At 49.9% G+C, this 14131-nt stretch overlaps 1 protein-coding gene across 5 annotated transcripts; it reads left to right on the plus strand.

Annotated features, from left to right (window-relative positions):
* Window positions 1-1610: 1610 nt before the first annotated feature.
* WISP2 (WNT1 inducible signaling pathway protein 2) lies at window positions 1611-13845 on the plus strand. 5 transcript variants are annotated; one of them, XM_025039976.1, is made up of 6 exons: window positions 1611-2002; window positions 2263-2377; window positions 5659-5875; window positions 10907-11161; window positions 11249-11340; window positions 12898-13036. In XM_025039976.1, the coding sequence occupies exons 2-6, from the start codon at window positions 2318-2320 to the stop codon at window positions 13000-13002; spliced, it is 729 nt and encodes a 242-aa protein (XP_024895744.1). In that variant the 5' UTR covers window positions 1611-2002; window positions 2263-2317; the 3' UTR covers window positions 13003-13036. The 5 variants fall into 5 exon arrangements, with proteins under 5 accessions (XP_024895744.1, XP_024895743.1, XP_024895742.1 ...); XM_025039975.1 differs by having other exon boundaries at window positions 1613-2002; window positions 2285-2377; window positions 11246-11340; XM_025039974.1 differs by having other exon boundaries at window positions 1614-2002; window positions 2271-2377; window positions 11246-11340.
* Window positions 13846-14131: the final 286 nt, after the last annotated feature.

Below are 14131 nucleotides of genomic sequence, written 5' to 3' on the forward strand. Positions count from 1 at the left end.
AAAGACAAAATAAAATTGAGGGGAAGCCAGTCTGCTTTCTGTTATCACCACACACTGGCAGATACGAATATCAGTTATAAAGTTTTCTGTCCTGAAAAAAAATTTTTTTTTAGAGGGGGCGTCTAAGTTCTAAATGATTGATTGATGCGGTAACTGTTGAATTTTATTAATATATAAAGTCAATATATAATATTTAAGCTTTGAATTAGCACATTTTAACTTCTTACCCTTTAATAAACATATTCTACATGGAAGTTAACTTGGAGAATTTCTAGGGACACAGTTGCCCCTCAGAGCACATAAACTCAGGAACACATGTTTGTCGAAAAAGTTCCTAACAGTTAGGGACCCTTCGCCTTGCTTCACATACAGTTCCCATCTCCAGCCCCGTGGTGTTACATATTTCTGCATCTCGATAGTAGATCCAGAGAAACAATGACTATAGAGCGATGGCGAAGACAAAGAAGATACAGGTATTTCAATTCCGTCATTCTATGTGACTACTTGGAATTCTGATCTGTGTTTAAAATTTGAAACAGTGAAAAAAGTGTGAACTGTGAAGGGTAATGATTTTGTTTGCTGAGTGCAAATTTTAGTACATGCATGAAATATATTTGTTTCATCTCGTTTATTGCTGACAATAATTTTGTTGTATGAGAGAAGGGGGGTCGTTTAAAAATAATCTACTCTGGGTATAAAATACCCTAGGCTCGCTTCTGACTTAAAATGTAAGCATTTACCAATCAGTCGGTCACTGTATCTCTCCATCCCTCCAAGTGTGTGGACAGCCCATCCCACCCCCAGCCACTCCCCGCAACCATAATGATCGAACCGGCATTTTCATTTCCAATTTCCATCCCCATCATCTCCTTCCACTGCAACCAGGAGGGTGTCTCCCCACTGCTGAAAAATCCCTCCGTCAGATTCCTACACCGAGACACTCTTCCCCAGCACCGGCCACCCATTCTGGAACCTTCTGCTGTCCAGCTCCCTCACTTTGAGGTTATGGGGGCCAAAGCCTTCCCAGACACCCCTGGACATCACCTCTATTACCTTTGCCAAAGTCTACAGTCACAGCTCATGTCTTTACATCCTCCGCCCCCATAGTGGCTGGGACATTGTAGATGTCCCCACAATCCCGATGGTATGAATTTGGGTGTCTTACTCCCCACTCCCCTCCTCACGGTCAGCTCCGGCTCCAGTCGCACCAGGCACCTTTGGCTCCTGGAATGGGCAGGGCTATCGTGCCCTCTCCCACATCGAGGCATTTGTACGTGCTGTTCCCTCCGCCTGGATCAGTCTGCCCTCGCTAAACAACACCCCCTTCCTTGGCTCTCTGTAAAAACACCTCCTTCAGAAAGCTGCCCCTCATCCTCTGTCTTAACAAGGACCCCACCTCAGTGAGCCCAAAAATTCCACCTGTTTGTCCCCTAGTCTGGGCTTTGTCCCAAAGATGTATTGTGCATCCAGTCCCTGCAGAGGGGGCCTCAGAGGTGGCTGAATGACATGAAATGGATTTGGTTTTTCCAGATCATCTAGTAGTGCCCAGCAGGCACCAGCACACAATAGGTCCAGGCTGCGTGGGCTCACTCCCCGTAGCCTCTTGCCAGAGCCCGGAAAGCAGGCCTTGGGGAGGCCCCTTGCTGCCAAAAGCAAACAGGCCGCCAGGGAAGTTTTGCTCTGGGTCACACCCACCTCTGGGTGGCTGCCAATCCTCCTGCCAGAAACCACAGGCCCTACAAAGCTGCCCAGAGACCAGGCCACGGGGCTTGGTGAAGGGGTGTCTGCCCAGTACTTCCTGGATCCACAGTTCCCTGGGGTCGGGCCGGGGGTCTGGGCAGGGCTGCAGCAGCTATAGCAGTGGCTTGGTAAGGCCCTTTTGGGCTGGGAGGAGCTACAGAGGCCCCTGCCAGCCTGTCACAGGCTCTTGGCGTTGACACTGGCTCTGGCTTTCACACACACACACACCCACCCTTGGCGGCCTCCAGGGTCTCACCTTCAGGTAAATGGGCTCATCGGTGGGAGGGTGAGGATGCAGAGAGGAAAAAGGACTGCAAAGGCCAGTGTGTGTGTGCGTGTGCGTGTGTGTGTGTGTGTGCGTGTGCATGTGTGTGTGTGTGAGAGAGAGCGAGGGAGAGAGGGAGAGCAGGCACCGCATGGGACACACTTAACAGACGGTAGCGAGCAGGTGTGGCGTTGTGTGCGTGTGCATGTGTGTGTGTGTTTGCCTGGGAGTGACCTCACAGCTGCCGGAACATAAAGGCTTCCAGGTCCTGCCTCCCAGGCTCAAAGCTAGCTCCGTGGGGGACACAGTGACATGAGAGGCACACCACAGACTCACCTCCTGGTCTTCTCCCTCCTCTACCTCCTCTCAAAGGTAAGGGGGCCCCGGGCTTCCTTGGTGTGGTGGGGGAGGTTCGAAATCACGGCCAAGCCCCCCGTGTTGGGCGCAGCTAGGTTCTCTCCCTGGTGCCCAGACAGCTGCCTCTGGCCAGCTCTGCTGTGTGACCAAGGTAAGCCCCTTCTCCTTCCTGAGCTTCAGCTGCTGCCTCAGGTGAATGGGCACAGTGATCATGAGGGCTTCGTGAAGATCATTTATGATAATTCACCTAAAGGGCTTAGCACAGGACCTGGCACGTGACAAAACTTCAAAAGAGGACTTTTGTGATTCTAACCAATCCCCACAGCCCCCTACAAAGCTCTTCTGTAAATGAGACTCAAGACACACGACCTGCTTTGCCTAATGATGAGCCAATATTTGAATGGATGTTGATGTCTAACTGATTAGGAAGTTCACATGGCAAGGTCACTGATGCTCCTGGGTTCTCAGGCATGAGTGACCTGCTGACCCTAGCTGAGGGGACAGGGAGACACCTCCATGGAATACTGACCTTCTCTTATGGAATATTTTTCAAGGGCTTTTGGAATGTCTACCTTGCCTAACATGCCCAACGACCCTATTAGAAATTATCATCCTCTGTTTTCAGTCAAACGAGGCTCAGAGCGGGTAAGCAACTTGCCCAAAGCCACACAGCAAAGGAACATCAGGGTAATAGAGGAGGTGGAGCCCAGGCTAAGCCTGGGTGTGTGGGGAAGGAGTGGGGATGAGTCCTGAGCAGTGTGCAGAAAAGGCTGAGAACCCTGCTGGCATCCCAGCCCTGCTGTTTGTTCTCCCAGAGCCGATGGGCAGGATATGATGCCAAGGTGGGTGGCTGGGGTAGTTGGAGCAGGGGACTCGGGGTTTGGGGCTCAGGATTAAAAACTAAAATGGAGCTGTCCTCTATTCACTGTGCACCTGTCTATTCTTCCTGGGTCACAGGGAGCCAGGCAACGTCCTGCACAGAACACAGGGATTTGCTCATCACCAACATGAGAAGCCACCACAGTCCTCAGACAGGGAATTCTAAGTCCTCCAGGCAGGTGGCTTCCTGCGCTCAGGGCTGTGGAAAGAGGCCAGTGGCAGAGACCTGGAAACACAATCGAATAGCTGGCCATGACCTCACTTAATCCGTGTCTCAACTCTAAGATAGATGGTCTCTACCCCATTTTACTAAGGAGGAAACAGCTGCCTCCCCATGGAGAAGTTAAGTGAAATGTTCCAAATCACAAAGCAAGTCAGGGGTAGAACTTAGATTTCGACTCTTGCCCAGAAGGTTCCATGTCCAGGGTCCTTACCACAGAGCCTTGCGCCCTGGTCACCACGGCAAGGGTCTGGGGAAACCGAGTGTGTGATGGGGCAACTTGAACAGAGGGAGGGAGTGGTGGGGATGGGAGTGGAGATAGAGACCCGAGAGGCGTGTCTCTCCTTGCCCATGCCAAACACCCTCCCTGATGGGTCATTTTTCCTTTTGAACAAATGGGTAAATTTAGGCAGAGGCTAAGCTGGCATCCCAGTCCCCAGAGAACAGGAGGTGGGCATGGCAATTAAGAGCCTGGAGCCCAGATTCCGATCCTGGCTCTATCTCTTACTGGAGATGTCGCTACATCGCTTTGGGTCTCAGTTTCTTCGTCTTTAAAATGGGCATCATGACAGCACCTCACTCCGGAGGGTTAAATTAGACAACACGTTAGAGCGCTCAGCACGTCGTGGGCTCATGGTAAATGTTAGTCACAATCATCAATACTATTAGTATCCTCTCCTGGGAATCATGAGCTGGGGATCAGGACCTGGGCCGGTAGAGAGAGCTCAAAGTGGGAACCCAGCTGCCAAGCAGAAGGGCTATGTCCTGGCCCATCCCCCTGCCCCTCACTCTCCCCACCTTCCCGGCCCGCCCTCCACCCCAAACTGGACCAACAGTTTGGGGCAGGTCCCCTGGTGGTCAGGGTGGGAACTGCAGTTCACAGGACTGTGGCCGTGGGCCAGGGGTGGTCCTAGGGATGGGACAAGGTGGGGACTAGGGCAAATGAGTCATTGCCTGCTTTGGGGCCACACAAGAGATATGAAGTCATTGATTTCATCTTCTCAAACTGCAACGGTTCCGCCCTCTAGATCAAACCCTTCGGTCCCCCAAGGGTCCTACTATAAACCGAAAGTTGGTTCCCCACAGACAGGGCCACTGGGAACACCTTGAACTATGACCTTCGGTCAGACACACAGGGAGCCCATGGCATCTGGTTTCTGGTTTGGTCATTTCTCTGTCCTGAGAGTGGAGGGGCAGTCAGGACACTTGAGTTAATACCTTGACCCTTGACACTGCCTCTGAGGGGTGGGCTCTTGGCTCAGAACTTCCCCCATTATAAGTCAAATACTCCCCTGCACCCCGGGATCCTGGGTCCTCAATGGGAAAACAAGTGCCCAGCTCTGCATCCAACACACTGTGACTTCTGGCAAGTCTCTTCCCCTCCCCAGAGCTCAGTTTCCCCATCTGTGCATGGCAGGGGGTGGGTGGTGGGGGGAGGGGCAGTTGGACTGGAGCAGAGGTGCCAAAGACCTGTCTGCACAACAGCAGTCCCTGGACAGCCTGTTAAAAATTCAGATTCCAGGGCCCTGCCTCTGGAAGTTCTGATTTGGTAAGTCCCAGAGGAGGTCTGGGGGTTGGTATTTTACCAAGTTTCCTGGTTGATTCGATACACATCCAAAAACATATTCCGGATTGTTCCAAAGAGGAAAACATCCATGACACTGGTTTGTTCAGCCCTTACGATAACTACAGTCTTCCTGCTAGAAAATGGAGCATGCCCTGTGGTTTTGATCCATCATTCTGCCTTTCTGTAAGCTCCTACAGCCCTCCATATAATTCACAACGATGACCATCATAACTAATGCATAGAACAACTACTGCAGGCCAGGCCTGTGCTGTTTGACATGCATCATTTCACGTACTCCCCAAAACGATCCTGAGTTAGATACGACTATTGCTCCCCTTTTTTACAGATGAGGAAATTGAGGCTGAGAGCTTAAGTAACTTGCCCAAGGTTACTCAGCTAATAAGAGCTAGAGTTAGGACTGGAACTCTAGCCCAGAGTCTGTGCCGATGACCCTATAATGCCATGCTACCTCTTAGGGAGTGTCAAGGGTCCACCAGGGTTCAAGGCAGGTTCACTCTGGCACCAAGGAGTGGACCCCATACTGCCCAGCCCCGCAGAGAGGTGGCTAACTGGGAGGGTCTCGCTGCCCACCTGAACAACCACAGCTGAGTGAGGTCTCTGTTTCTGCAGGTGTATGCCCAGCTGTGCCCAACACCGTGTGCCTGCCCCTGGCCACCACCCCGATGCCCACCGGGGGTGCCCCTGGTGCTGGATGGCTGCAACTGCTGCCGGGTATGTGCACGGAGGCTCGGGGAGCCCTGCGACCATCTCCACGTCTGTGACCCCAGCCAGGGCCTGGTCTGCCAGCTCGGGGCGGGCCCTGGAGGCCGGGGGGCCGTGTGCCTCTGTAAGCAGGTTTGCGGGGCTGATGGTGGGTGTGGTTGGGGCGGGGTGAGGATTCAAGGCCATGGTGCCCTGAATCAAAGAGAAACTCTGATCGCTCTGCCTCTCTTCATTCTCACTTCACATACATCATCCATTCCAGCCAAACCTGGTGACGCGCGGTTCCCCAGGCCCATCCCTTACTTGACCCCACTTGTCTCTGCTCAGACCATACCCACCACCATTTCTACCTGTCCAAATCATAGCCAACTTGCAAAACCGAGCGCCAACCCCTCCTCCCCCAAGAAGCCCTCCCAGATTCTTCTAATCAGAAGTTATCGTCCCGTCCTAAGGACCCTCGCAACACTTTCGGGAAAATAAAAGTGCAACCCCTTATTCAGGGCATAATACGTGTCAGGCTAAGCACTCATCACATAAATCACACAATCCTCATAATAATCATAAGAGGTAAGTACTTTCAGATCCATTTTGTAGATGAGGAAACTGAGACTCATATATATTAACTGACATGCTTAATGCAGCTCGGGACCTGGTCCAACAGGCTCACAAGCAACGTTCTGTCTGTTTTCCTGCTGGATTGGGAGCCCTTGGACCACAGCTTGAATTCTGAGTTTGTGTTTACTAGTGACCCTGAGCATCTTACATCCTTCATCACTCTTCTAGGCCTTGGTGTCCCTGATGCTTTAGATCAGGGGTTCTCAGCTTTGCTCTAAGAACGTTCAGGACCAGATAATTCTTGTTGTGGGGGCTGTCTCTGGTCTCTACCCACGAGATGCCAGTAGCACCATCACCTCCAAGTTATGACGAATGTCCCTTGGGGAGCAAAATCATCCCCAGTTGAGAACCACTGCTTTAGAGAAATAGAAGTAAGGAACTGTTTCTTTCTTTCTTTCTTTCTCTTTCTTTCTTTCTTCCTCTTTCTTTTCTTTTTCTTCCTTTTTCTTTTTCTTTTTCTCTCTCTTCCTCCCTCCCTCCTTCTTTCCTTCCTTCCTTCCTTCCTTCCTTCCTTCCTTCCTTCCTTCCTTCCTTCCTTCCTTCCTTCCTTCTTTCCTTCCTTCCTTCCCTTCCTTCCTTCCTTCCAATAAGCCTTGCAGAGCAATCAACCTCTTTCACCTATGTGCATGTCACACTTTTATAAATATAAGAACAAGAAAGGCCCATGAATCATTGACAATGAGTCTGTCTATAGGAAAAACCTTGTTAAAAAGCAAAACAACAAAACTTATTGACCAAAAGTTAGCAGTAAATCCTTCTTAAATGCTTACTTTGATCAGAGGAATATAATAATGAGAAAGGAGCAATTTGTTATATAAACTCACAGATGATTGCTAATAAAAATGTGTCTAAAGAAAAAAATGAGACAAGTAACACTTAGCTTACAAGGCTGATACTTAGATTAGCCATGACACATATAAAGCACTTGGCAGAGTTTATTTACTGATATTGCATAGCACTTTGCTAAGAGTTTCACAAAATATCCCCTCATTTAATTTCACAACAACCATGTGAGGTAGGAGTAATGCTATCCTTATTTTATAAATGGAACAAAAGGCACAGAGAGCTTAAGCAACTTGCCCACAGTCACACAGCTCATAAGTGGCTGAGCTAGTATTTGAACTCAAGAAGCTGGCTCCACAATCGTAGTTTCCACCACTCTACTGCCTGACACTCAGTATGCTTAGTGTCTAGTGGCTGTTACTATCAGCAGCTTTTATTAAGGGGGTTTTGTATTCCATCTTGATTCAGAATTTGAACACCTGGAGGCCAAGGATTTACTTGGTCCTTACTCCTTCCTGCAACTCCCCACATGGTGGGTGCCCATGAATGTTTAGTGATTTGAACCAAATTCGGAGGCTGGGAGCTGGCGAACCCCACAAGTGGACCAGAGCTGTCTAAGACCTCACGGAGGCAGAACCCCAAGCTTCTGATCTTCCACACCTCAAATGTGCAGCATCCCTAGCTCGGTGGAGGGAGGCTCCAATCTTCCCGTGGCTCAGGCTCGACGTGAGTCCTTCTCAACTCTTCGCAGTCTTTCTCGGAGTCTCCTTTTGCACCCCACATACTATTCACCAGCAAAGTCTTCACAATATTTCCAGAACCTGACACTTCTCAGTTCCCCCACGGTTACCACCCTGGCCTGAGCCCCATCATCACCGTCTGGGTTTGGCAGTAGCTCCGTGAGTCTCCCCAGCTCCTGCCCTTGCCCCTCTAGTTTATTCTCAACATGGCAGCCTAAAGGCCTCCTTTAGTATGTCGAGTCAGATCACACCTCTCTTCTGCCTAAAATCCTCCAACAGCTTCTCATCTCATCCGAGTAAAAGCCTGCAAAGCCCCAGAGGATCCCGATCCTGTTTTCTCTCTGACCTCATCTAACTCCCTCTCTCCCTCCTGCTCTCTGCTCCAGCCACACTGGCCTCTTTGCTGCTCCTTAAATACCCAGCACGTTCCTACCTTAGGGGCCTGTGGGCTGGCTGTTCCCTCCGCTGGCACGCTTCCCCAGAGAGCTGCGTGGCACCGTTCCCTCACCTCCCTCACATCTTTGCTCAAATATCACCCTCTCGGTGAGGCCTTCTCTGATCACCACATTTAAAACCGACACCCCACCCTCAACCCTGCCATTTTGTATTTTTCTAGCGCTAATCATCATCTGATATCATAAACCCTACGTACTTATTTATCGTGTTTATTTCCACTAGAGAAAAAACTCCAAAATTTGTTTTAGTCATTGCTGTATCACGAGTGCCTAGAACAGTGCCTGGCACATAGTAGCCACTCAATAAATAATTGTTGAATGAATGAATGAATGGAAGAATGAATGAATAGCAATAGTTCTAATGGGGCTAGCAGTAACGGGCACCATAAATTGAGCATGTACTGTAAGCAAGTCCTTTATACACATGATTTCATTTTGGCCTTAGTCATGAGGTAGGTCCTATTATTCCCCCCATTTTTGCAGGTGAGGGAACTGGGGCTCAGAGAAGTTAAATCACTTGCCTAAGGTTACAGTGTGCAAGGGGCTGAAGGCAAAACGAAAAACAAAACACAAAACAACAAACCCGTTGTTCCTTCTCCTGCAAGGGCCTCTCGGAGGGGAAGGACACAGAAATCCCCAGATGACAAAACTGTGCTCTGAGGTTATCTTGGGGACATTGCAGGACAAGGGGGCATTGAAGAGGGCCTGGAAGGAGCAGTGGGACTTTGGCAGGTGTTTGTGTAAATGGATGGGTGGGGAGGGGAATCCAAGAGGAAGTCTGGGGGTGCCTTGTGCTGTTTGGGGTCATCCCTCTCACCCCCACCCCCACCCCAGCCAGCTCTGAGCCTGAGGACCCAGGAAAGGTGCCAGGAAATCTTGCTAAAATTATCGCCCCCTCCAGCTGACTTTCCTAAACAATCCCTCTGTTTACCAGGTCATCCCAGCGACCAGGAGGCCCGGGGTTGTGGCTCTGAGAGTCGGGCTGGGAGACCCAAGCTTGATCAGACTAGGGGTAGAGATTAAGGCGTAATTGCCCCTGCAGTTTCTAGGAAACCAGTGGCCACACGGTCCAGGCCAAAAAGTCAGGATTTGAAGCCAAAGGGCTGTGGCCTGGAAGGAGCAAGGAGAGACAGCTGACACTGGTCTTGTCCTCCCCAGAGGAAGAAACATCACCCACCCCCATTGACTGAGCATCTACTGTGTTCTGGGCTTGGGGTAAAATGCTTTTAGTTCATTTAATCCTCCAATAGCCCAGTGAGCAGGGTACCATAGCTCAGAGAGGTGAAGTGACTTGCCCCAGGTCCCACAGCTCACAACCGTGGAATTGAGGCTTGAGCCCAAGTCTATGTGGTTCCAAAATTCCTTCGAGTATATGGTCCCGTTTGAGGTCTTTCTGGGGAAACCTGCTTGCCAACGAGTCCTCGCCTCCAGACCCAGTTGAACTGCCACTCATATCTCCAGGAAGCCCTTTTGTTGGCTCCTTCCTTTGCTCTTCCTGAGCAGCTCACGTGCCCCTCTCCAGGGCTCTTCACTATCTTGGAGATGAGACTTTCACGTCTGTCTCCCCCACTGGCCCCTGAGTCCCTCCAGGCAAGGACCATGTCTTGGAGCACAGTGGCTGGCTCGCAGGAGAGCCACAATATATATCTCTGCAATTATAAGGAGTCAGAACATTTTACCAGTGTCCTTTATGTGCTGGGCTTGGTACCAGGCATTCATCCATAGGACATAGAGGTGCCCCATTCATGTTGTGAGTCAGCACAGGAAATGCCAGGATGAACACTCTCAGCCCCAGCCCTCAAAGAGTTCATGTCTAGTGGAGGAAGTGGTCATAATACCCATATCGTGAAGTCTTCAAAGAGTGTTTCCTGAGCACCTAGCACTGTGCCACATACTGCAACTGAAGGTAGAGATTACTGCCCTCATCATTGCCGTTGTTAAGGCAATTCAGAGAAGTTAAGAAACTTGCCTAAAGTCACACAGCCAGCAAGCCCTGACCTGACAATGATGACCACAACACAGCAGACGGACAATGAAAGTTCACTGCATGAAATCTCAGTGTGTACATCATAGCCACCCATTATTAATCTATAATAATTATACTAACAACAATAACAGAGCAGCCAGGATCTACTGACGGTCTCCTTTATGTTGCATTTATTACGTAAATCTTTTCGTTTTAGTCTATACCATAACCCTGTGAAATAAGTACCGTTAAAACCCATTTTGCTGGTGAGGAAACTGAAGCAAGAAGAAGCGAAATCACTTGGCCAAGGTCCTTAGCTAATAAAGGGGCTCCAACCAGGCCAATCTTCCCGTAAGCCCTATGCCAGGATGCACCGCGCTGTCTTCCCGCCGGGACCAGGGCAGGCTGGCCATGGGAGGGGATGCGTATGAGCGGCTGGAGCCCCTTGGCAGTGCTCAGATGCTGTAGAGGCACAGCCTCCCCAGCGGCATCTGGGCCAGCTCCGCAGAGAGGGCCGTGTGGGGGATGTGACCGGCATAGCCCTGCTCAGGGAAAAGTTGGGGATCACCGATGGGGGTCCCGTTTCTCCTCCACAGGGGGAGGGGATGATGGGAGCTGTGAGGTGAACGGGCGCCAGTACCGTGATGGGGAGATCTTCCAGCCCCACTGCAGGATTCGCTGCCGCTGTGAGGACGGCGGCTTCACCTGTGTGCCACTGTGCAGCGAGGACGTCCGGCTGCCCAGCTGGGACTGTCCCTACCCCAGGAGGGTCGAGGTCCCGGGCAAGTGCTGCCCTGAGTGGGTGTGCGACCGAGCCGGGGGCCTGGGGGTTCAGCCTCTTCCAGCCCAAGGTGAGTGTAGGGCTGGCCGGGGGAAAAAAGGCGGAGTCTGTGCCAGAACACCTGGACACATCAAAGCAAAGGTTTTCCTGACAGAAGCTGGGAGGAGGCGGTGGCTGAAGAGACATGTAGGAAAGTGGAGCGGAGAGTCACGAGACCTCTCTAACACTGAGCAAACGAGAAGCAGTGGTGTAAGCATATCATTTAAAATTATGAGTAATTAAAAGTAAAAATTGGTGGCAGAATGGGGAAGGGAAGGGAGGGTTAGAATACTTGAACCAAATCCTCACATCTCATAGCAGAGGTATACTATTATAATTTATACCATTATTATACTTCTAATATATTGATACATATGAATAATAGATTTATATAACATAATCTAAATATAATATTATCAATAGTTCACTATTTGGGCTTATCAAAAGACGAACCCCAAACTGAAGGTGTCAAGGTCGTTGTTTCTGGGACATGGGCCTGGGGTGGGCAGAGGCACAAGAAAGGCAGTCACGCCCTGCTATAAATTCTTTAGAGATTTTGTTTTTGTTATTGTGCCAGGGGTTTTAAAATTATTATTATATGAATGTGATCTTTTTTAAAGGCGACTGAAAAGAGGAGCATCAATTCCATAGAGGACAGGCCACAGGAGAGGCAGTAGGGCATGGTTCTAAGCCCAGTTCTACCACTTTCTAGCTGTGTGACTCTGAGAAAGTCGCTTAACTTCTCTGTGTCTCGGTTTCTCCAACTGTAAAATGAGAATGAGAGCATCCACCTCATAGAGCTGTTGTGAGGATGGCTGAGTAAATACGAGTAGAGCAGTTTGCCCAGCACACGGCACTCCATTGGTGTAGCTGTTATCGCTCCTGCGACGGGATATGACACATCCATTTAAATGCATAGGAGGATGCCAGTGAGTTCGCCTTACATATAAAAGGCAGGACAGAACACCGTATATGCAGTCTGATCTCCATTAAGTGTGCGCATGTGTGTGTCTGCAAGTATATGTACATATATGCATCATACATGCTGCACACACGTACATATAACACAGGTTTTCTCAGCCTCGGCATTAATGACAATAATTCTTTGTTGGGGGCGGCGGGGGGTGGGGTGCTGTCCTGTTCAGAGCGGGATGTTTACGAGCATCCCTGACCTCTACTCACTGGATTCCGGTAGCAACCTCTCCCAATTGTGACAACCAGAAATGTCTTCACATAATACCAAGTGACTCCTAGAGGACAAAATTGTCCCTAGCTGAGAGAACCACTAGTATAAAGGACCGGGAGGAAGGAAACCAAAATATTCACAGAGAAGAATAAGACTTGGGGAGGAGGAAAAGCCAGACCCCGGTAAACCCGCCATCCTGTTCCAGGCATGGCCTTGGAATCACTAGTATCCTTGTGGCCAGGATGTTGCACTACTCCACACAACCCCCTTCCTGTAAGATACGGAGAAGGATACAGAAATGAGAAACTCACCGATCACTAGGGGACTGTCATGGTCACCACCATTACAGTTGCCCAATAACCATCACTTATGAGGGGCTTACAAGTACCAGGTACTGTGCTAAGTACTTCACCTCCATTATTTTATTCAATCCTAACAGTCAACTATTAGGAAATTTGCATAGAAAGAAGCTGAGTTCAGAGAGGTTAAGCAACATGACCAAGATTGCACCACAAGTCAGTGCGTTGATTTGGCGGCCAAGCCCTGACCTTGTGATGCTGACCCCTCTTTCTTCTTCCCAGGACTCCAGGCTTCTGGCCTTGTTGCTCCCCCAGCCCCTGGGCTATCCTGTCCAGAATGGAGCACAGCCTGGGGACCCTGCTCAACCACCTGTGGGCTGGGCGTGACCACTCGTGTGTCCAACCAGAACTATTTCTGCCGACTGGAGACCCAGCGCCGCCTGTGCCTGCTTGGGCCCTGCCCACCTGCCTGGGGCTGAAGCCCACTAAACAGTGCCTTTGATTGCCGAACCTGGGATGGAGGCTCAGTGCCTACCCACCTGAGCTACAGGCAACAATGCAGCTCAGGTCCCCCATCTAGGCCCTGGAGGACAAGAATGTTCACAAGCCACCTGGTCCATCTGGACCCCGAGATACAGTGGGGAGGGATGCGTGTCCTAGTACCTTGACCTCTACCTCCCTGCCTGGGAGGCTGGCCAGGTTTTCAGAATCTTCTGGTCCATTCCCAGTGCACAGACTAGTTTTATGGAGATGGGGCAACCTTCTCTCCTTAACCATTAGGCTCAGGCAAGCGTTGGGCTGGACTTTTTTCCTGGGGGTATGGTGAAGAGGGGCACAAATCTTCTCAATCTCCTACAGCCTTTCCTGGGGTGAAATAAGAACATCCCTAGATATGTGCCGATGCATGAACTTGTGTGTCAGGCTTGTACCATCTGAGAATGCCCTCCCCATCCTGGACAGGATTCAGGGGCTGAATGCTTTGTGAAAATCACAAGATAAAATCGTGCTGTCCTGAAGAACATCAGAAAATAGGCCTTGGAGTGATCCGTTAAATCCAACTTGTATTAGTAAGAATTAACTTTTCTTGAGCATCTGCCATGTGCCAGGCACTGAGGTAGACACTTTATATAGATCAGTGCTTTGCAATATTTTTGACTCGAGAAAAGCAGGGGAGAATATCCTCCGGGAACTGGGAAACGTGGCCTGAAATAAACCGACCCAAGTGTGAGATTCTGTTTGAAGTCTCATGTTTTATTGTTTTTAAAAAAAACCTGCCTGTAAATTTTATATCCTCTTCTGTGATCTACTTGTGTGTGTGTTTAAAAATAAAAACTGTTTTCATCAGGATCTAACCAGGAAATTAGAAAACACACAGTCAAACACACAGGTCTTAAGTGTGTGGTTTAATGAGCCTTTTCAACGTACACACCTATGTAACCAACACTTCAAAGTCTAAAACTTTTCCATCATCTCAGAAAGTTTCCTCTGGGCCCTGAAAGCATCCGTTGTCCCGATT

The sequence above is a fragment of the Pteropus alecto genome, unplaced genomic scaffold (genome assembly GCF_000325575.1).
Source record: "Pteropus alecto unplaced genomic scaffold, ASM32557v1 scaffold45, whole genome shotgun sequence".
NCBI lineage: Eukaryota > Metazoa > Chordata > Mammalia > Chiroptera > Pteropodidae > Pteropus > Pteropus alecto.

Excerpts from the sequence above, each read along its gene's own strand:
- WISP2 (XM_025039975.1), top strand. The coding sequence starts at position 2,318 with ATGAGAGGCACACCACAGACTCACCTCCTGGTCTTCTCCCTCCTCTAC. Across the intron at positions 11,162-11,245 it reads TCAGCCTCTTCCAGCCCAAG|AAGCTGGGAGGAGGCGGTGG; the intron begins GTGAGTGTAGGG and ends TTTTCCTGACAG. Across the intron at positions 11,341-12,897 it reads AGCAAACGAGAAGCAGTGGT|GACTCCAGGCTTCTGGCCTT; the intron begins GTAAGCATATCA and ends TCTTCTTCCCAG.